The sequence below is a fragment of the Phodopus roborovskii genome, unplaced genomic scaffold (genome assembly GCF_943737965.1).
Source record: "Phodopus roborovskii unplaced genomic scaffold, PHOROB, whole genome shotgun sequence".
Classification (NCBI taxonomy): Eukaryota; Metazoa; Chordata; class Mammalia; order Rodentia; family Cricetidae; genus Phodopus; species Phodopus roborovskii.
In genome coordinates this window covers 9,870,061-9,892,814 of record NW_026126433.1, presented here as the reverse complement: position 1 = coordinate 9,892,814, position 22,754 = coordinate 9,870,061, and the positions used below count along the sequence as shown (strand labels likewise).

The 22,754-nt window shown below is 42.9% G+C and overlaps 1 protein-coding gene across 4 annotated transcripts in view; it reads left to right on the top strand.

The window, feature by feature from the left end:
* The window catches only part of Pld1 (phospholipase D1), a 184,079-nt gene that overhangs the window by 122,787 nt on the left and 38,538 nt on the right, over window positions 1-22,754 (top strand). For all 4 annotated transcript variants that reach the window (XM_051185893.1, XM_051185895.1, XM_051185894.1 and 1 more), the window contains 5 exons: window positions 3,933-4,061; window positions 5,035-5,153; window positions 6,772-6,885; window positions 14,927-15,037; window positions 17,889-17,977. In XM_051185893.1, the coding sequence (XP_051041850.1) occupies window positions 3,933-4,061; window positions 5,035-5,153; window positions 6,772-6,885; window positions 14,927-15,037; window positions 17,889-17,977 (562 nt within the window). The remainder of the gene's footprint in view (window positions 1-3,932; window positions 4,062-5,034; window positions 5,154-6,771; window positions 6,886-14,926; window positions 15,038-17,888; window positions 17,978-22,754) is intronic.

Sequence of the window (22,754 nt, the reverse complement as noted above, 5' to 3'; positions counted from 1 at the left end):
TCCAGGTGTCTATTGCTTTGCTTGACACTGTTTTAAATATAGAATTTGATTCCTCTAACATTTGGGAAGCATTTGCTAAGCTTTCCTTTGTAAGTAATACTGACCAGACCAGCAAGCAGGATTTCATAATGATTGGGATGATAATAGTAAGCTATGGCTTCTCCAGACGTATCTGGGCTGCATTGCACTGGGTGCAAAAGACTTAGTGTTTCTCCAAGAAGCTTATCTCAGGCCCACGTGGTGGTATGTAGCTGCAGTCTCAGCATTTGGGGGACAGAGGCAGAGAACTGTGCCAAACTCCAGGCCAGCCTGGCTTACATAGTGAGTTTAAGGCCAGCTAGGGCTAGATAGATCTTGTCTGAAAACAAGACAAAACAAAGCAAGAAACTAAAGAAAACCAGCGTACTGTCTGCTAGCTGATCATGAAGTAGTTTGGAATGTTTTACTGATTAGCTCGGTGGTTAGTTCTCTCGCTGCTGGTGGGACCTTATTAACAGACCCAAGGCAAAGTCACAAACCCTCACACATGCTTGGAAATTAGAAATTTGGAGACTGAACATTTTCAAAAATGCATACATTCAGGGCCTGGATTGGAACTACCCTTGGATGTGACTATATAGATTCAAAAGGTAGGGTATTAGGGATGTAGCTCAGTGGAAGAGTGCTAGCCTAGCATGTATGAGGCCCCAATACTACAAAAAACTTGGAAGGTAGAGACTAGGAAAGGGGAGAACAGTGGTTTTAGAATAATATTCTGTCTTAGGGCATAGGTTTGAAAGTAGTACCAAAAGCACTCATTTTCAGTTTTCAAACTTAACTACGCAGTGGGACAAACCCACAGAGGTCGACAGGAAGCCCTGCAGTCAGATATGCTCCCACAATTAGCATGTGCTAGGGTTTAGAAAAGCGATGTCCTATCTACACCCTGTGTTATGTGGCCTTCCACCAGGCTCCAGCAATGCAGGCGATGTAAGCAAGCTTTGCATATGTGCAGTGTGAGTAGAGACAATGCAGTCAGGAAAGCTTCCATGTCAGTTCAGGGTAGCGTCTGACAAGAAATGAACCATGAACACACCATTGGGTTCTCGGAGTTTGAGAAATTGGGGGTTTTGATTAAGGATTGATTTGTGAGGACTGGGCTGTTGGTTGGTCAGTTATGGAGGCTTCAGAGAGTCGGGCTGAAAGAGTCTAATTCAAAAAATGCTGGAGAACACCATGATGGGAGTTGGTTAAAGGTAAAGATTCATGAAGGAAATACTTGATGTAAAGGGATCCAACCAGGTTGTATCAATGTGCTCAAGACTGAAGGGAATGGAAATTTCCAGAAGAATCATTACGATGTCCTTATGGTTTTGGAACTGATGGGAGGATGTGAAGATAGTTGGGCAGAGTAGCAGAGAGAGCAGCACAGACACCTGAGAGGGTGGAACTGAGTCACCCAGGGTGGGCAGGTATTGATGCTGTAGGATGCTGGCAATTTTAGTATTAGGTATACAAAAAAGAGGCAACCACAGCAAGGCCTGGAGACTCCTGCCAGGAACAGGAAGACTCCCTTGTGCAAACTTTGGCTGCTGACAGACAAGGGTGTAGAAAACTGGCACGAGGCACCCAAGGAGAAGAGATGCAGTTGCAGTTGCGATGATGTCATTGGGGAGCCAGATGTGGTGCCGCTGTTCCTGCTCACAGATGTCCATGTGTGCTCGGCTGCCTCCATGTGTTGTGAGGGGGACCGCCGTCTTGTGGAATACTTGAGCCTTGGTACAAACAAAAGCACATTTCCATTGCAGGCATCTGAATCCAGTTTTCTGAGACTAGAAAGTTACTTTCATTTCATTCTCAAAATGATAACCAACTACCATAATATTTCAACAAGTGTATGGGTGTCGTTGTTAAAGCCTTAACTTCATTTCTCAAATTGATGAAAATCAGTTATGTGTATGCATATACTTATAATCACCACACACAGCTAACTTTTTAATCACAGTGTGTGTGGTGGTGGTGGGTGCACCTGTGTGTATGTGGCACTGGCGGGTCTGTGGACATCAGAGGACAACTTGAGTGAGTCAGTTCTTTCACCATCTGAGTCTTGGGCATTGATTTAGAGCTAGGCTGGGTTGCAGGTACCTTTATCTACTAAGCCATCTCTCTGTTCACAAATTTGGAATTGACTCATCGTTTATTTTGTATTCTCACTCTCCCTTTCCTACCTCCTCCTCTGAAGCCCCCCCCTTCCCAACAATGTCCATGCTTTCTATGAAGAGTCTACTGGGCAGCCCACAGCCCGCATGTGCTCTTTCCTTCCAGGGGTAGGCCTACAACAGGAAAGCCAATGACTGAGAGAAGGTAATAGTAGTCTATCTCAAACATTATTTGCTTTAGTCGACATTGACAATTTAAACCATCTTTCATACAATATATTTAATGAGCTTTGCAAAGTTAATTATTAATTTTGTGATACAATATTAGGTGTGTGGTGACTGCATAAAATATGTTCTGCAAACACTGATTAATTACTTCCTGGATGCTAGGAACTACAGCAGGTGGTGAAGTGATAGGGTAACCACCTTGAGTTTATAGACTCCTGGAGGAGGGTTAACCACTCAGCATTTTATGCAATTGCCTGGCCTGGTCAAAGGTGTTGGGAGGGCATTTCCAGATAGGACAACATCGATGCTGGTGACACCAATCCTTGCAGGGGTCTGTTGTGTCTCTCTTGAGTCCAGGATGATATGGCTTATAACGAATGACTAAGAGATCAGACCAAAGGGAGGGAAGGACATTCTACACAGAATGGGTGACACACAAACTGCACAGAAGCAAGGCAGGTCAGCCAGCCAAAATACAGTGACAAATAAGACATGCTGAAGCCCGGGGCTAAGCGAAGGGAAAATGGGGAAGAAAAAGACAGATGGCTATAGGTTTGGGAAGCAACTTCTACACACACTAAATCCCTGTAGAAGGGAGGTGATTCTAGAGAGGTTTATAAACAACTTTGCATTTTACAAGAACAGTTCTAGGGTGATATGGCAGTGGCAATATGCGGTGGCCAGCAGCTCTCTCACTGGCGACTTCAAATGGTACTATTAGTACTCATTTAACAATCATTCTTGCACCCCATGTCTGCCTGCCTAATGCCTCTTTTGTGCCAAGTACTGCATTTGTGGTTTCAGTTCTGCTTCTAAGAACCCCTGCTTTGTTGTCTGACACATCCCTAAACTTTCTTAAGTAGAGTGGTCCATTGGGCTCTATGGAACGCTGCTGCAAACTGCTGCTGTAGTGCCGCGATTGTAAGCTTCTCTCTGTTATATTTTTATGGATGATGTTTGTGATAACAGGCATATAGAATGTTAAAGACTGAAAGATCTTAGCTGTCATCTAGGCCAAATCATACTCTTTACATGTAAGGCTTTATGACCCCAAATGTAGACACTGGGTGCCATGTAGCTATCTAATTCTGGGGCTGGAGCATGGACTGCCTATAAGTATGAGATGAGCTTTTTTTGAGATGAGGGAGGCATACGTATCCACCATGTTGGTAAGGGAAGAGGTAGCCTGGCTCCTGTTGCCTCTGTCTAGTGTACCCCCACCTCACTTGGCTTTAGTGGTCTCTTCAAGTCCCACCTGGGGAATCTTTTATAGTTTACTCTGTGGTCTATTCTTCCTGACCTGGTAGGCTGTGGGAATAAGCTACTCAACTGCCAAGAATGTTAACTTCCATGTTAACTAATGATGACTCTGGTTAGGACCTCCATTGCTACTTAAAGAGAATCTCGTGAGGGTTGGAATACTACGTCAGCCCACAGTCCTTGGCCAAATGGACATAGGGCTGCCCTAGTAACAGGATTCAGGAAGGAAAGTGAGGGTATATGGAATGTTTAGTTTCTGGGCCTACTTAGCTCTCAGCCTCTGAGTCAGTCTTGCAATGTTCACAGATACTGGCTCCATCCGAAGTGTGCAAACAGGCGTGGGAGAGCTACATGGGGAGACCAGGTTTTGGCATGGGAAGGATTACTGCAACTTTGTCTTCAAGGACTGGGTTCAGCTGGACAAGCCTTTTGCTGGTGAGTATTGGAGAGGAGGGCGGCTGCAGGTTCTAGTCTGCTTTTCACTTTGGGGCATCTCAACTATGCATGTGCACGATATAAGTGCCTTCTGTTTTGTTAATTTCACGTTTTTAACTTGTACGTACTAATTATATGTAGTGAGTTTTATTATGGAATTTTCATACATGTATATATTTTGGTTCTCCCCACCTCCTGCATTATCCTTTTCCCTGCTCCTATTCCCATTGGTCTCCTTTCTCTTCCCAATGAGAAACCCTTGTGCTCCTGATGGTCTAGTGAGTTTAATTAGGTTCGTTATCAAGAGCATAGGTAAGGCGTTACCTACAGGAGCACAGGTGACAAGAAGTGGCTTCAGCGCTGAAGAAAATGCCATTCCCTCCCCTGCCTACCATTAACTACCTAAAGATCCTCAATGGCTGTTTTATTTTTATCTTTGAAAATTTGGTTAAAATTTGGAAATCCAATTGGGTCATACCCATAAGAATCCTTTGTTGTAGTAGTAAGAAACATGAAACTTAAAATTTCCAAATTTCCCATCACTGTATTTTAGGATATAAACTGAAATTTTCCACCAGAAGGTGGCCCTCTTTTGGTCATATTCTTTTGTATCTATTTTCTCAATCTTCTTTCCTTAGAGAGATGTGTCTTAGTGATTGTGATTGTATGTTTAAGAGGTAAGCAGAGTGGTGTTGTATGTATTGATAGCCTGTTGTTATTTCCACAGATCAAAGGGAGATTCTATCAAGCATTCAGGCATAGATTATTTGTACCAATTCACATCTTGCCTTGTCTGCAGATTAAAATTGAACATACAGTATGGTCCGTAGAAGGGAGTGGTTGATTGAGTTTCTTGATTGAATATCTATGTTTCCTTTGACCATGATTATGATGTATCCTAGTTGAGGTCAGAGTATTTCTGTCTCCTGGCACTGAACTTGGCAATGGGTCCCTGCCCGGTGCCCCTGGGCAGATTTCATTGACAGGTACTCCACTCCCCGGATGCCTTGGCATGATATTGGTTCTGTGCTTCATGGGAAGGCAGCTCGAGACGTGGCTCGGCATTTCATCCAGCGCTGGAACTTCACGAAGGTACCAATGTTGTTACAACTTGTCCCACATTAGTCTCTGGCTGAGGAGAAGCTCAGAGGGTTGGAAGAAAAGGGCTGCTGTGGCCACATCTGTGACACCATCTATTGTTGTCTATTGTTGGGAATATCATTTTCATAGTGCTGGGCTTTGGAGCACTACAAAATAGGGACTGGTTTTTTTTTTTTTTTTTTTTTAGAATATTATGACAGACAATTCCCATGTGGAGTGATAGATGCAAGGCCTGTAAATTTAAGCCTTTGAACCCCAAAATGCAAGGGTTAAGTATTTGCAGAGACAAAGTCAGTAGGCATGTAGACACTATTATAGGGTCTGTGGGGCTTGTTTAGATGAGAGGCTCACCCTTCCGATCTTGGGTTGTTCTGGCCTTGTGCTGGCACTGGACTGTGGAGCTGGCTTTGGGCAGAGCAAGCAGGATGAGCTGGAGCCATTTCTTTTCTCCAGATGGAGCCCTCTTACATGCTGCCATTGCTATAACAGCAAAACCGTAACATGCACAAATTCAGCCAAATCATTGGTGCTCTTAAGGCCCACTGCATTTCTTTGAAATAACGATGCTGGCTACTCTCATAACCTGGAAAAGGGACCTAGTTGACTTATTTTATTTTTACAAACAACTTAAGGTATCAATTTACTTACCATTCATGTGAAAGTAACAACAACAACAACAACAACAACAAAAAATCAGTGCAGTATTTTCAATTCAAGTTTGGAGAGGATGCATGAGTAAGCAAAGCAGTATTACTTTTATTACTTGGTTTTTTCAACAGTTTTTCAGTGTAGCCCACTCTGTAAGTCAGGCTGGCCTCAGACTCACAGAGATCTGCCTTCCTATGCCTTCTGGGTGCTGGGATTAAAGGTGTGCGCCACCACTTTCTGGCTCAATATTACTTTTAATCTACTGTACTGTCAAAAATAAAAATATGGCTAATATTTACAGTTGGATTTTTTTCTATACTTCTATGCTGTGCTCCTAAGAGGATAAATTAACACAACACTCAATAATATTTTTAGGTATAAAATCTCTTCCTAGAAAAAGTATTTCTACATCACTTCTAATGGTTCAAATACAACTAGAATTAGTTAAAATGTTAATTAACAGTAGTAAAAACTTTGTTTTTTGAGACAGTGTTCCTATGTAGCCCACCATGGCCTGAACCTCACAGTATTCCTCTTGCCTTAGCATCCAGAATTATAAGGTGACAGATGAGCTCCAAAATTCCTGAATAATGTAAATCAAATCATGATTCTTAGTCCTATTTTACTTTGAAGTTTTAAAAAATGAAATCAAGCCTAATTGCTGTGGTAAGACATTTACAACATAGTAAAACAGCCCACAAAATAGGAATTTCATTTTTGCAATTATATATTGCCGTAACTGTGGATCGCATCTGCTTTTCTCTTGTACTATAAGAAGGATTCATGCCTGCTACAAAGGTGGAGGGAGAAGAATGGACACAGAAAACAAAGACAACTTCCAGCTTTTAACTTAGAAAACTTTTAACTTACAACTTTTTTGGTTCCCAGGAACTACAAAGTGAGAAATAAAGGACCTTTTTCTCATTTGAATCTCTTTTGAATTTTCTTTTTTCTGTTTTAGATCATGAAGCCAAAATACCGCTCCCTTTCGTACCCTTTCCTGCTTCCAAAATCTCAAAGCACTGCGCATGAGCTGAGGTATCAGGTGCCTGGGGCGGTCCCCGCCAATGTGCAGGTGAGGAACGTACTGCTGGGTAATGTCTTTGTGATGGGACTAATTGCCTGCCACCTTTACTACAGATTTTTGTGAGGCACACCTAAGTGGATCTTTGAAAATTCAGTGTTGTATTTACTCTTAATGACAGTTTGTCATCTTTCTAAAATATGTTGTCCTGTATTGTCTAATAAACACATGCCCTCCAAAGACCACACAGTGCAGGCATAGCTGTTCCCATGACTCCTTGAGATGTCCCCATAATTCCTGGACAGGTGACCCCAACAACACTTACAATGTAAACCTGGGGCCAGTGCTGCTCAAGAACCAGGGATGAGGCTGAAACTTGGAGTCTGAGAAGTGAGTTCTCATTCAATAGAATCTTAGTTCTTAATTAACCACATACCTTTTAGAGGCCCTTTTAAAACAACAGGAAGTTGTTTAATGGAGTCATAAAATTTTACAGCTTCTAGTCCAACCACAGCAAGTTACAAACAAGAAAACTCTGACCAGTGGACTCTGGGGCTTATCCAGGGCCACCCACTTCTGGTGAATACCAGCTGGGGCTCAGTGGTCAGCAGTTGGTTCCCTTTATCAATGGCCTCTCATATGTCTTGAAGTTATGCAAGGACAGAATGAGTATGGGATACCTTTGGCATTGTCTCTGTAATATCCAAAACATTGTTTGGCTAGAAGCCCCGTGCCCTGCTTGCTGTTCATGTCACCAGTGTGGCTTGACCTAGCTCAGGCAGGGGTGTAGTGAGCCTGCTTTTACAAATGAAGTGTCTGAATCTCTTACTTTGCACTGTGTGCAAGCACAGGTGTGTGCCCAGCAAATGTAAACTTATCCTACAACAGAGACAAAATAATACAAGGTAAAGAACAAGGCAGGGCTGAGGAGATAGCTAGGTTGGTGAAGTCCTTGCCACGCAAGCAGCGGGCTCAGAGTGTGATCTCCAGAACCCAGATAAAGAAGCTATACATGGGGATGTGAACTTGTAGTCCTAGCACTGGGGAGGGGAGGAATAAGGATCCTGGGACTCACCAGCCAGCCAACCTCATGAGCCCCAGCCCAATGAGAGATCTTGTCTCACAAAACTTAGGTGGAAAGATCAAAAGCAGTAATACCCAGGCTTGTCCTGTGGCCTCCACAGCAATGACACATAAGTGCATGTGTACCCATGCACACAAGGGCAATGCACCTAACCACCCACACGCAAACACACAAGAAAGAAAAAAACTGGACAAACCACTTGAGACTAGTACCTGTAGTAGATATGTAATCATGTCAGTTTAAAGAGACATACAAACATTCAATTGTATGAACCTATTTAATTTATTCTATGTGGTAAAGAGAGAGCTTACTCATTCTGAGAGACGAAACAAGGATGCTGGCATTAAGAAAAGAAGAGGATTTAAGATTTGAACTTGCATTAAAATTGGTGTGGGGGTCACCTTACCAAGGCTAGCTTCTGTTAGCTGTCGGGATGGCATGGGGTGGGAGCTTGTGGCCGTGCCTGACGATTTGAGTTTGGTATACTGCACTCAGATGGTAGCAGGAAACTCCTGCAGGACCTTCACACCTCTCCTGTGGCAAGTGTGTGCCCACATACATACATAAATAACTCAGTATATATGATGATTTAAACATATATGCATATACATTGCTGAGATATTTTAGCTTACTGCTGATTACACCAACACTCATTCATTCACCGACTCAGCCAGCATGTTTAAGTACCATATGTTTATAAAAACATATGTTTAAGCACCAGCTCTTTACACTTTAAATCATCATTTGCATCGGGGGAGATAAAAATCACTCTTGCTGTCTCTGGAAACACAGTTTGCTGGGAAGAGAAAGTGTGAGATTGAAAATCCTCTTGGCAGCCCTCCTGGATGCCCTCAGTGCTTGCCAACAAGGAGGGACAGAGCTGGTTCTTGTGCTTGAGGAATGAGGCCACCTGGTGTAAATCACTGCCCTTGGAGAGGGCTGGTGTAAGGCCAGAAGAGGGCTCTGAAGATGCCTCAGTGACCTTGAATTTGCCCATTACCCTGAAGATGAACCAGTGACAGCAGTTCAGAAACTGGCTTTTGCCTGTGAAATGCTGATAAGACTTTTACAACAAAGGGATTCCAAGGCTTCTTTGGGGGGGGATGCCTTTGTTATGCTAATGTTCCAGGGAGCCACCAAAGGGCTTGTGGGCCAAAGGACCATTCCCAAAGACTTCTCATTCAGTTCTTCCCATCTATTTCTGTCTGAATACTCTGGAGGTTGAGTTGCATACATATGAAAAACTTTCTAGTGAAAGCCAGGGCAATGGAGGTCTCAGAAAGAACTAATGCTCTGTGCTGCTAAACTAGGAATGCAAGGAAGGGACAGAATGCATAGGAAAGACAGACACACTGAAATAGAGGGACTAAAATGGAAGAAAATTAGCTACATATCATTGAGGGCATCTTGAGAAAGGAATGTGAGTGTGGAATGCTTCATGGGCCAGCATGTGAGCTGAGGTCACCACCGAGATGCTCCCACAGCTCCACTGTAGGTCTATTCTGTTTGACACAATGTATCTGAGAGTACAGGTAAAGAGGTGAAAAAGTTTGAGGCAGCACTGGTAAAGAGGTGAAAAAGTTTGAGGCAGCACTTCTAGGAACATGGGACATTAGTCAGCTAAGCACAGTCAATGCATCAGAAAACCAGCGAGTCAGGGAAAGCACAGTATCCCAGTGCAGGTGCCAGCGGCATGAGGCCTTAGCAGACCACCCCCTTCCTCACGGGAAAGATGTGTGTGAATCAGATCTTAGCTCTATTCAGGCCACAGGGACCCTTTCATATTTAACAAATGACGGGGCACTGTACTGTATTATCTTTTATTGACTCCCCCTGATGTAGCTCAGAGCTCACATAAAACTCAAATGCCTACATACCCTGACTTTTAAAGGCATTATAGTTGCTTATTACTAAATAGAAGCTGCTGCTAGAACTTGGGACCAGATAATTAAACCCATCTTGGTGGATCTCAGAGGGAAAAAAATATGAAAAGGAATTGCAGTGCCGTAGGTACAGTTGGTTACATAAGTAGCGGTCAGATGGTGGCTGCTGACATCACAAGGTCACCGAAGTAGAAAATACATTATTCCTGAGTTCTGTAATTGCTTTTGTCCTTTGGATCCTCAAAACCCAATATTTTTATAGTTAACTTTTCATCATCTTAGTGCCTAACCTAGGGTTACTTTCTGGTTACATGAAGTTAAGGATCTGAGGGGAGAGAATGAGTGGTTCCCTTTAAGGAGCCCACATCAGGGTCTGGTAGGGTCAGGACAACTCACGCTCAGTCCTTTCTCAACCCTTGTACTTAGCGCTATGGCTGTAGCCCTGCTGGTTGATGCCTAGTGTGCCTGAAGCCTTGGGCTTGGTCCTCGGCATCCCATAAGACCCAGAATGCCAGCTTTGTGACACCCCACCACATGCTAAGGCATTGTTTGGCCTTGGTCTTGTGTATGTAGTCACAGACACTGATGGTTCACTTATGCAACTGCTCCTGTGTGTGCCAAAGACACTGTGATACAGATGTCCTGTTTAGGGCCGCTCACTCCACAGCCCCTCATTCTCTGCACATTGATCAGAAAGGCTACACACACTCCAGTACATGATCCTGCACCCATGTGTATACTGACAGCACTAGGTGGACACAGTGGATCTCAAAAAAATAATGCATGAGGCTGTGAGGGAATGGTGTAGATAGGGAGGGACTAAAGAGAGGGAAAGAATGAAGGGAGGGCTTGATCTAAACACACTATCTGCATACATGAAATTCAACAATTACACAAAGTGCAGGGGGCTTAGCCCAACCAGGGAAGGTTGAGCTGGGTCTGAGGAAAGGTAAGTGCACTGCCAGGTTCCCAGCCTCCCAGAATCCTGGAGACAACAGTCATATGCAACAGGGAGTCTAGTCAAGCAGGAACTTGTTTATTGTCCCATAGCAAGCATCTTTTAATCTTTTAAAGGAAAAAAACCACAGAGTGGGAAAACAGCCAGTCAGTGGTTTCAAAGGGCAGCCTATCAGGAGCCTAGGCACCCTATGTTTTACCTAGTAAAAAGGAATTGTTCATGCAGTGACCTCATCTGGTTCCATCAAGGCAACCAATCTTTTTTTGTTGTTGTTGTTGTAAACAACTCAGGACTCGCCCATCTGACTTCCCCTGGGCGCCATCTTTGACTGGCTCATGTGGCCTACACAAAGCATGGTGGTGCACATCTGTAATCTTAGTGCCAGGAAAGTAGAAGCAGAAGGAGCAGAAGTTCAAGATCATCCTTGCCTACATAATGACTTTGACTCCAGCCTGTGGTACATGAAGCCCTGTTTCATAATAGAAAACAAAACAAGAATCTCCCACTGGGAAAACCCTTCTCTGTTCTGTTAGAGTGAGCCCTTTGATGCTCTCTCTAGTCTGGGAGTCGCATCCATCCTAACACTTGATTTACAGGGAATAGAAGCATTCAGGAGAAATAAACTTGGGGCAGATACTATACTGTCCTAAGGTTTTCCTGCAAGAGACATTTTCTGTTCTTTATGTATTCATCTTAGGCCCATTGTATGGGAGGGGAAGGGTTGTGGTTAATGAGAAGGCTATTTTTGGTTTAAAAAATAGGACACTGTACAAAGGAAAATTTCTGGTCCTCGTTCTGATTTTTGTCCCTAAACCATCAAGTCAGATTTATGCCATTTTCATGATGTGTATTCAAATTTGAGGTCAGAGAAGTATAGGTTAGATTTCATTCCCAGCACATTTGGTGTATTATTTTGCATGTGAGGGGATGGCCCTGAGGCTCGTCTCAATTATATTGTTTCAAAACTATGAATATGAGACAAGCTGGTGAGGTCAAGGAAACAAAGAGACCAACTCTCAAATAGAAAACAAATGGAAATGAATCGGCACATGCTTGATGGTCTTGGCTACCGATAGAACTTTCTAGACCATCAAAGATGCACAGAAATTGGGATGATCTTCTACAACTTCAGGGTTCCAAAGGCAAAAATGCAGGCAGGTCCAAAAGGAAATTAGTTTCAATTGCTCTTGTGGTAACAAGCAAGTTTCAACTAATTAGAAAATTAAATGACTAATAACCCCAAATAGTTTTTCCTTTTTTCTCTTTTGCTTAAAATTTAACTTTCAAGTTTGTTCCCAGATAATGACTTTTTATTGAAGTGACTTTCCATTACGAGTTAAAACTTGGACTTAGGCAATGGTTTTATAACCACGAGCCCTCGGGAATTGGGCAATTTCCTGTATTTGGGTGTTGTGAGCATTTTGAGATCCTCCACTTTCGTATGTGGTCTGTCCCATACAACGGGTATGCTTTCTGGACACACAGCTTGACCTTAAGCATTTAAATCCCTCTGATTACCTATCCCTCATGGAAAATGGCATCTGATTTCCTTGCTTTTCTTCCTGGTAGGCATGGCTAATGAACCTAAGAGTTGCCTACCAGTGTACCCTGCCCCAAGAATTTCCTTTCATTATAGCTTGGAAGACACTCCAAACTATTGTGACATGCAGGTTGACACCTGCTATGACATTTGGTTGCTGCAAATTTTTACCCTTCATACATGAGTGTACTGAGTCTGAATCAGAGCAGGTTTTGACAACGAGAAAGAAGTGCAGGTTTCTGTATCTCAGGAAGGATGGGGCTTCCAATCAGGGTTGCTTATGATTTAGCCAGTAACTTGACAGAGCTCTGAATTACTAAGTGCCACATGTATTTATAACCATGTTAGGATTTATAATTAAGTTTTTAGGTTAACATACAAAGGAGGTCTCACTATGGCGAGGCCAATTTGTTTGTTCTGCCATTTTGTCTTAACAGTGGTTCAGGGAGATAAGGAAGGGCTGGGAGGTAAGGGCGGGGGCAGAGCGCACTCTGTTGTTCAGTAGAGGGTATTGAACCTCCATGGCATTGGCATGGCCAAAGTGAAGTTGCTAATGCTGTGGGGCCTGCTTCCCACTGTGCACTTCCAGATGCCAGGCTGTCTCTGGTGTTAGAGACTTAAGGAGTGCTCTAAGAAGCTTCCAATGCAGTCTGCATTTTCAGGCTCATGCTGCTTAGCAGTATTATTTATGTTCCATTAATTTAAACAGACAAAAGTTGAAACTTCTGTTTATTCTTTTTTGTTTGGTTTTGGTTTTGGTTTTCAAGACAGGGTGTCTCTGTGTAGCCTTAGCTGTCCTGGAGCTTGCTCTGTAGGCCAGGCTGGTCTCGAACACACAGAGATCTGCCTGCTTCTGTCTCTGCCTCCTGAGTATTGGGATTAAAGTGTGTGCCACACCTGCCCAGCTAATCTTTATTTCTATCTGGTGACTGATAACACAGGTCCTTGGAGAACCTGCTATTTCCTGGATAATATTAAGTTGATTTGTGTGCATGGTTACATTTTCCACTTTATATATTCACATGCATGTACCTGATAAAATTGAAATAAAGCGGCATGTGCTGGGGGAATACTGTCGAGTAAGAACCCCATATCAGATCAAGATTTTATTTTGAGGGTGACACAGATGATGACTTCTAGCAAGCACTAGCTTTACTTTCCCTTAGGCTGGTACATATTATTTTAAAATTGCTATGTATTTTTCCAGACCTTTTTATAGGTAACTGGTAGAAAACGGATTATCTCCTGGGTTTTATTTTACAGTCCTAGTTCATGAGGAACGGTTTCAATATTCATTTAAAATTAGAAACAACAAATATATTTTTATAGTTCTTCTCCTCCTTCTTCCCCTTTTACCCTTTATTCCCCCCTTACCTTTTTTTCTCGCTTTCACAGTTGTGGGACAGGGTCTCATGTAGTTCAGGCTTGCCTTAATCTGACTATGTAGCCAAGGATGACTTGAACTTCTGAGCCTCCTGCCTCCACTCTCCAGATGCTGAGATCACAGGTGTATGGCAATGACATCTGGTTTATGGGGTACTAGGGATGGCAAATAGAGCTTTGTGTATGGTAGGCAGACACTCTACCAGCTGCTACATACTCAGGCCTCTGATAGTTTTTCTGCAATGATACAAAGTTGCTTAAGAAAACCAAGAGGTATATAGTAAGCACTTACTATATGTAAAAGTCATACTGCAACACTTAAAACCCTGGAAGGATTGCCAAATGAAGGTCATTTAGTGTTGGAGAGTCTATGGGATGCCTCCACTGTTCCCCTGCCCTCCCCCCCCGACCCCACACACACATGCAGGGCCATACATGGTCTGTTCTGTATCTGCTCTCCTCCTCTCTCTTTGATGTGATCTGCCATAGCTCAACTGTACCTGCTTATGCTGTCATCATTAGCCAACAGTTACAAAGTGTTTACTAGGTATGAGGTTTGCTGATAGACACATCAGTCACTAATCTCTGCCCTACATCAGGGTCTTTGACCTGCATGTAGGCACAGCTGAAGGACTGTCACAGGGAAAGAGGACAAAGTTATGTTAATTGTAATGACCTAAATAAGTCTTCGAAAAATTCCTTGTAGGAACCACAACGCAAGTCTTCAATCTTTGAATGGATATAATTTCTGTTGCTATAACAAATGCCATGACCAAAAAGAAACTGGGGAGTAAAGGCTTTATTATATCCTACAGGTTTTGGCTCATCATCCAGGGAACTATAGCTGGAGCTGTGGGGAAACACTGCTTACTGGCTTGCTCCCTGGCTTCCATTCACACCTTTTTGATACAGCCCAGGCCTACCTGCCTAGGGGTGGCATTGCTCACAGCAAGCCTGGTCCTCCTACATCAATTAGACACCAAGAAAATGCCCTGTAGACTTGCCCACAGGCCAGTGTGTGGAGGCATTCTTTAGTCTTTAGTTGAGGTTCATTCTTCCCAGGCGTGACAAGCTGACAACTAAGATGAGCTATCACAAGGGTGGATTCTGGGTGTGCCCCAACTCACCCTTGCACCATGTGGGACTGTGGCCATTGGTTTAGAGGGAGTGACTTCATCTCATCAGTACAAATAGTGCCATCTCTGTTGTCTGATGTTTGCTCGTTGCTGATCGCTGTCTTACAGTTGCTCCGATCTGCTGCTGATTGGTCTGCTGGAATAAAGCACCATGAGGAGTCAATCCACTCTGCCTACATCAACGTAATAGAGAACAGTAAACACTACATCTACATTGAAGTAAGTATGTCAGTAAGTCAGTTATGTTGCTGCCTTCCTAAGTGTCTCGGTTCCTATTGCTGTGATAAACACCATGGCCCAAAGCAATCTGGGGGAAGGAAAAGAGTTTATTTGGCTTGCATTTCCATGTCATAGTTCATCAGTGAGGGAAGTCAGGGCAGGAACTTGGAGGCAGGAACTGAAGCAGAGACCATGGAGGAGCATGGCTTACTGGCTCACCCTGCTTTCTTGTATCGCCCTGGACTACCTGCCCAGGGTTGGTAATTTGGCAATGCCCATGGAAGGACTAGACGCTGCCATATCAAACATCAAATAGGAAAATGCTTCCCAGAATTACCTGCCTATGAGCAGTCTGATGGAGGCATTTTCTCAATTTATGTTCTTCTTCCTGGATAACTTTAGTTTGTGTTGAGTTGACAAAAACAAACGAACAAAACAAAACAAAAAACCCAACTAACCAGGACACCAAGCATCATACAAAACTGTAGGGACCCCAGTTCAGGATTCAGAATTAATAAGCATGGACTGAGTTACAAAGGGTTTCAGGGAAATACTGATTGTGGTCATTTGTGCTTCCCTGAATTCACTCTGCACCATCTTTAACTCAAGATTCATGGAACCTTGTGGTACTGGCATGTATCAGCTTATGAATACACGTTTTGCTAAAACAACACCAACATGATGTGGAGGTTTTCACTGGGGTATGGTTAGAAGGTCTAGCATAAAATCATGAAGTGTGCACTATTTCAGTAGAGCACACACATGCACACATGCTCATACACACACATATACATTCACACACACAGGGTAAGTTGCTCACACAGAGGACCTACAGGATACCCCTGCTGTGGGGAACCCTGGAGTAGGAAAAGACAAGGAAGGGAATATGGGAATGGGTGATATGAGGATATTAAAGCTGAGAGCCACTGTTTATGATAAAGTCTTTTCAGAACACAGGTTGTGTTCAAAGCCCCTGAGAAAATCTGAGAGCATCAAGTTTAGTGTGGGAACTTTAACTGAACTTCAAAGTAGATACAGAAGTAGTACAGACTCTTTGGAACCCCTGAGAAAAATAATCTCCATAGTGGGGGGACACCCAAACCAATACATATCTCCCTCCTCTACCCTGGTTTTATTTTTCCATTGAACAAAAATAGAATGTGTAGCCAGAAATGGATTTTCTGAAAAACCATTTCAGCCCCATTTTTCCTCTTCTAGAGTCCTTTACTCTTCCCTTCCACAGAGAGACAGCTGATTACAAAGCATTAGCAAACAACTGTAGCTGTACTTATTCCCCAGACCTGGGGAAAGAGAAAGCTGATGAAAAATATTAGCAGCCTAAATGTGTGTGTATCCCACATGAGATCATGCAGTAGATAAAGCATGTTAGTAGAAATCAGGAAAGTCCACTCTGGAGTTTAGTAAGATGTTTCTTATCATTAAATGTGAGGATGATGCTGTCATTGCAAAAGATGTAACAGTTGCCTCACCCAGCATCCAGCCATTTTGTTTCATTTTTAAAATAGCATTAACACCAGTATCTTAGTTACTTTTTTTGATGCTGTGGTAAGATAGCTGACAAAAGCCATTAAGGCAGAAAGGGTTCTGTTTTGGCTCCCAGTTCTGAAGAATATAGTCTGTCATGGCAGGGAAGTATGGCAGCAGGAGCAGGAGGTGTCTGGTCACATCACACACAGCCAGGAAGCAGGGGGATAGATATGGGTTCTTCTCCTTTTTAATAAATCTGTGGTCCCAGTTTGTGGACCAGTGCTGTTCACATTTAGGGTGGGTCCTACCTCCTTAGTTAACCTAATCTGTATAAAGCCTCTCACCAACATGCCCATGGGCTCTTTTCTATGGTCATTGTAAATTCCATCAAGTTGACCATCATGACTAGTACTATCAACTTTTGTTTCTCTTGCCAGCATGGCATCGAATGAGGTCAGCCGTGCCATGTGGGTATTCATGGTTGTAGACATTTATCTGGGTGATAACCATCATGGCAAACAGTAAGCATTTTCCTTAGTCTGAGAGAGAGAGAGAGAGAGAGAGAGAGAGAGAGAGAGAGCCATGGCATGTGGCAGTCTGTTCTTGTAGCTGATGAGGTATGATGACCTTCTTTGTATAGTAAGAGTTGTTTCACACACACACACACACACACACACACACAAACACACACACACACACACACACACACACACACACACACACACACAAAACCATGCATAAATGGACACTCTGACCAATACAAACATGTGCCCACACACATGACCATGCACATATGGCACTCAGATCAGCACAAACATATGTGTCCACAAACATGACCATGCACATCAAAAAGAAAAAAATTATTTGAAAGATATTAGAAACTTCTTAAAATATAAGTACAGAACACAGGAGAGCTCCAAAGCCAGACAGCAAGGTGAAAGTAGGTGCTAGGGAATGCTGGAGAGACCCTGTGCTAAACGAGCTGGCCTCCAGCCCAAGACAGGACGCTGCCAGTGCAGAACTTTCAATTCCAAGCATATGCATGCTGTAGGAATCAAAAGGAAACCTAACTTGGAAATGTCCATAGCATTCTTAGAAAATAATTTCGACATGTGAGTTAGGAAAGCCACATAGCCTTCCACTTAAGGAAGCTGTTATAAGCACAGAATGACCTAATGCTCATGCGACCTGGGGTCAGATTGCACTTCCCATACTCTGAGCTGTTAACTTTTCCTGTGAGATTCAGTGGCCTCAACATACCCATGTGTGAACCATTTTTATATCAATATAGTGTCTGTCCCCTTATTCTCCATCTTCCAGAGAAAACAAGGCCTTTTACACAGTGTATTATTTTTTCTCACAGAATCAGTTTTTCATAAGCTGCGCTGATGATAAAGTTGTGTTCAACAAGGTGGGCGATGCTATTGCCCAGAGAATCCTAAAAGCCCACAGGTAAGGTTTGCTTTGAACTAAAGTTTGAACCGAAGCACTGTAGCTGCTCTTGCTTCACTGTGGTGGCGGCTCCACAAGCTTATGTGGAAAACGGACTCTGTTGTCTTGTGAGTCAGTTGCTGAGAAATATTCAGTTATCTTGGTGGGAATCTGGATTTTTCCAGTATGTAATCAGCTTCCTGGCTTGCCTTTTTTCCCACATATGGGGTTTGTGTTCTGATTTATCTCATGGAAGATAGTGAACTATGCTCACACAAACAAACCAAACAGACAGAAAACGTTGCCACAGAGTTATATTTAAATTCTCGTTTCCAAAATGTCATACTTTGTTAGCTCATGGAATTATTTCTCAACGGTCTTATTCTAATCATATCCATATACTGTACAGTTCCCCAATCAACTGAACAGTGCAACGGCTTAGCATATTCACAAAGTAGGTGTCGTTGACCGCTTTTGTTATGTTTATTTTAATAATGTTATTACTATTACATATGTGTGCACACATGGTACACCCACACACAGCACATGCCATGGCCCCTGTGTAGAGCTTTTGAGTCAGTTCTCTCCTCCTGCCTCCATGTGGGTCCCAGGGATGAAGCTCATGTGACCAGGACCAGCAGCGAGCACTTCCTTCTCTGGCAGCCTTTACAGATATTTTCTTCTAAGAATTTTTTTTCATTTAAAAAATGTTATCTTTTTGATTTGGTGTGTGTGTGTGTGTGTGGGTGCACATGTGCCCACTGAGCTATCTTGCTGTCCCAATACTTTTTTGTTTGTTTGTTTTATCTGTTAATATTCCTATCTTTGACTCACGTTGAGCTATTTTTGTATTTTGTGTGAGTTAGCAGTCCACCTTCGCTGTGTTTATGGATGTAGACTCATGTCCCAGCTGCTGGTTGAACAGACTATGGCCACAGCACCCTGAATGCACCCAGTATGGTCAGAAGGGACTTTCCTCCCCTTACTAAGTTGTTTGGCCTCTGGGACTAATTTTCTTTCTTTTTTTTTCTTTTTTTTTTTTTTTTCTTTTTGTGGCTAATTTGAGTTCTATGCAAAAGTAGCAAAGTCAACAGAACTATTACATCTCACTATTTAAAGTCTTTGAATGTATGCAGTTAATGTCACATTTATACACATCTAGAGATAGAACCAATTCTCCATCTTTTTAAATATATCGTATAGAGATTTTAGAATGAATGACATCTTTAGTGGTAACTACCAATATTTTATCTGTTTTGTAGTTTTTACTCACATCATCTTATTGAACCTTCACAATTGTGAAAGTGGGTCTTGTAGTTGTGGATATTCTAAAAAAAAATCATAGGCCTTGTTCTGTTATTTACTTTTCGTGTTGCTGTGACAAAACACCTACAAAGGCCATTTGAGGCAGAAAGGCTTTGCTTTGTCTCACAGTTTAAGGATACAGTCCACCACAGTGGGGGAAGGCATGGCAGGATGCAAGGTGATGCTTACCTTCCATCTGTAGTCAGGAAGCAGGGATGAACAGTGACACTCAGCTCACTGTCCTTGTTTTAACTCAGTCTGAGGCCCCAGTCCATGGGATGGTGCTGCCTTCATTCAGAGTGGCCATGTCCATGTCACTTGACCTAATCTAGTAACTCTCTTCCAGACATGCCCAGAAATCTGTGTCTTCAGTGATTCTAGACCTTGTCAAATTGACAGTATATACCACCACATTTGTCTAGGCTGCTTTTCAGCAATAGACAATGATAGTGTTGAGCCCCTAGGCTTTGGGATTTTGAAGGACCAAGTGTTTCCTGATAGCATGTAAATAGGATCCATAGATGGTTAGGAAGAAAGGTGCATTTGCCACATGGGGATTCCTCGTGTGGAGGTAGCTGGGGGTAGACTTCTCTGGCTCTTTCTCCTTCGCCAGTCATTACGTGCACACTGGTCCCAGGGAGTGGGAACTAATGAGGCAGGCTCCTTTGGCCTATGCAGGGTGAAATCTGGAGAAGGTTGTTAATGTGAGTCAGCAGCCAGGCCTCTCAGCAGTGGGGATGAATGGCTGAGGGGGCTGGGGAGCCCTGCATTCTGTGCATCTTGTCCACAGCTCAGCAGTCCTCACACTGCACTGCTCATTAGAATCAGCCTCAGGCGCCTGTAAAACTGCAGTTTGCCTCACATTGGCTCAATTGCAGTTTCCTAGATGGAAGGATTTATAAGCAAGCTTGCTTATGGTTGGACATATACATGAACACAGAGATTTCTCACGTTCCTGGTCTCCCTAGTCTCTGGAGAAATTGGGGGAATTTGAAAAAATGCATTATTTTCCTGTCAGTTTTGACATCTCATTGATGCGCAGGTAACTGCTTTATTTAGAAAGTACATTTAGCAAGAGGGGAAAAAATGTGGCTTTATGAAGTTGAAATAAATCACAGAAAAATATCAAGTTAGCTAATGAGCTCATTGCAGTGAATGGTGGATTGTGAATTTTGGAACTATGATTAACAAATAAATGTAATTGAGTGAACTAGAACTTCCATCTCTCCTGGTAGTTCCCTGCAAGACTGGGTTGGGTAGTTTGGGAGCCTGAGAGGATATTTTTTTTCTGTGTGTATGTATATACATGTGAAGGTGAGGGTAAGGGTGAGTGAGTGTGTGTGTGTGTGTGTGTGTGTGTGTGTGTGTGTGTATGTGTGTTTGTGTGTAGGCCAGAGGATAGTCTCAGCTTCCACACTTGCATTCCTTAGGAGCTACAGGCTATCACTAGACAAGAAGATTGAATAATTGATTAAAATGTACAAAAGTGAAGTCAGAAATGCTTGAGAATGTGAAGTATTGCTGTCAGATCTGAGTTCAAGGCCAGAATGGTCTACATAGTTCCAGGATAGCCAGGTTGTGCAGAGACTGTCTCAAAAACAAATAGGTCAACTTCCGATCTTTTCATTTATCTGTCTACCTATCACCTATCTATCTACCTATCTTTCTTTCATTCATTCTTTCTCTCTTTCTCTTTTTGAGACAGTCGCTCACTAGCCTAAAATTCACAAAGTAGGGAAGGCTAAGCGGCCAGTCAGCCTCAAAGATGCTTCTGTGTCCACCTCCTGGCAACACGATTAAAATCATGCACTATCACACCTAGCTTTTGAAATGTGAATTCTGGGCCAGGTCACCATGCCTGCAGAACGAATACCTCACTGACTGAGCTGTCACTGCAACCCAAGAACATTTTCTCTACCATTTTAATTCGCACTAAAAAAGTTGGAATATTGCTACATTCTAGCATTTTAGAGCAGAAAGGAATTTATGATATTTTTCTGATTACATGTTTCCCAGCAGCCCCGTGACAGCTGATTCTGATTCATAGGAGTGTGGAGGCAGTGTCTGCCACAGACTGGACCTCTTGATTTCACTTAACTTGAAGGCTGTGGGCTAGTTTCCTTAGGCAAGGTCAAGGAACAAGACAAAGCCCCATTTGTAGACTGCCTGAGAGGTGCGAACTGTTTTTCTCAGCTGTGGCCTGGGCCTTTCCTCTTCATTCATCGATGTCCCTTGCCAAAGCACATTCTTAGCAACAAGTCTAGCTCAGTGGCCAGAGAAGTACTATATGAGAGCACAAAGCAGGTGCAGGGAAGTGGCAGCAGACTGCCAGGTCTGGCCAAAGACTATGGGCCCTTAGCCAGGGCCTTCCCACCTCAGGTAGATATGCATCCCCAAGGTGCCAGCTCTTTCTACTAGGCTGTCTTGTTTTTCTGCCAGTGTCGGAATAGAGCCTAGTCCCAGTTCCTCAGAGCCATTTACTTCCTTTTACACAACCATCATTCTCCACAGAAATGGGATTCTGCCAGGTCTCTCTGCTATGGCCCGTGACCTAGAGTCTCAAGCCAATGTTCATTCCACAATAACCAAAGAGAAGCCAGGGAATTGCTGCAGAAAACAACATGTCTACTGTAATTCCTGAATCCATCTCAGAGTTGAAACCAGCTCCCAGCCCACTTATAACATGCCTTTGACAATTCAAGTGTGTCTGGGCAGGCATGATAAGTCATGACTCTCTATCTCAAATCATCTCAGTCACCATGGCTGAGTAACCAAAGGGATAGAATAATAATAACCAATCTAGATAGAAACATTTTAAGGCACTATGTGTCATGAATGAATGATGTCTGGGGACCATCTTGGGTCTGCCTATTTTGATGCACAAAATTTCCCTGCCTTGGTAGAAAACTAGGAGAATGAGAGAGTGCATGCATCTCACATGAATACCACCAGAAACTTGATATACAGTGACAATGGCAGTTGTCTGTTAAAACTGAATGGCATTGAAAACTGTACCATTAAACTACTGTAAACAATATTCAGGTTTTAAATATTGTTTAACTACAGTTCTTAAAACTGTGGGGAGTTATAGCTGGCAAGCTCCTATGAACAGTGACCAATAATGAACTCTAGTATCCTTGGGGACCAGCTGCCTGGGGCTCAGGGCCCTTTCCTGCTGTGCTATCCACAGATATGTGGCCTTTCCAGTCTATCGGTTTGTGTTTTTCTAATGGTGTTTCTTCATCAACAAAGAGAACAATGACACCGTCTATGTGAGTGTTCATGGTGTCAGTTAGGCGACAAAGCACCAGTTCATGTGGAATCATAGCATTCCAGGGCCATCTTCATCTGGAAACACACTCCACACTCTAAATCAGGAGTATAAAGAGCTGTAGTCACTAAACCAAAGTTCTTATTTGTGCTAGAAACAAAGATTCCAACTAAAACAATGTTTAATTGGACCTATTTTAAGTTGTTATATGCATACTATAGA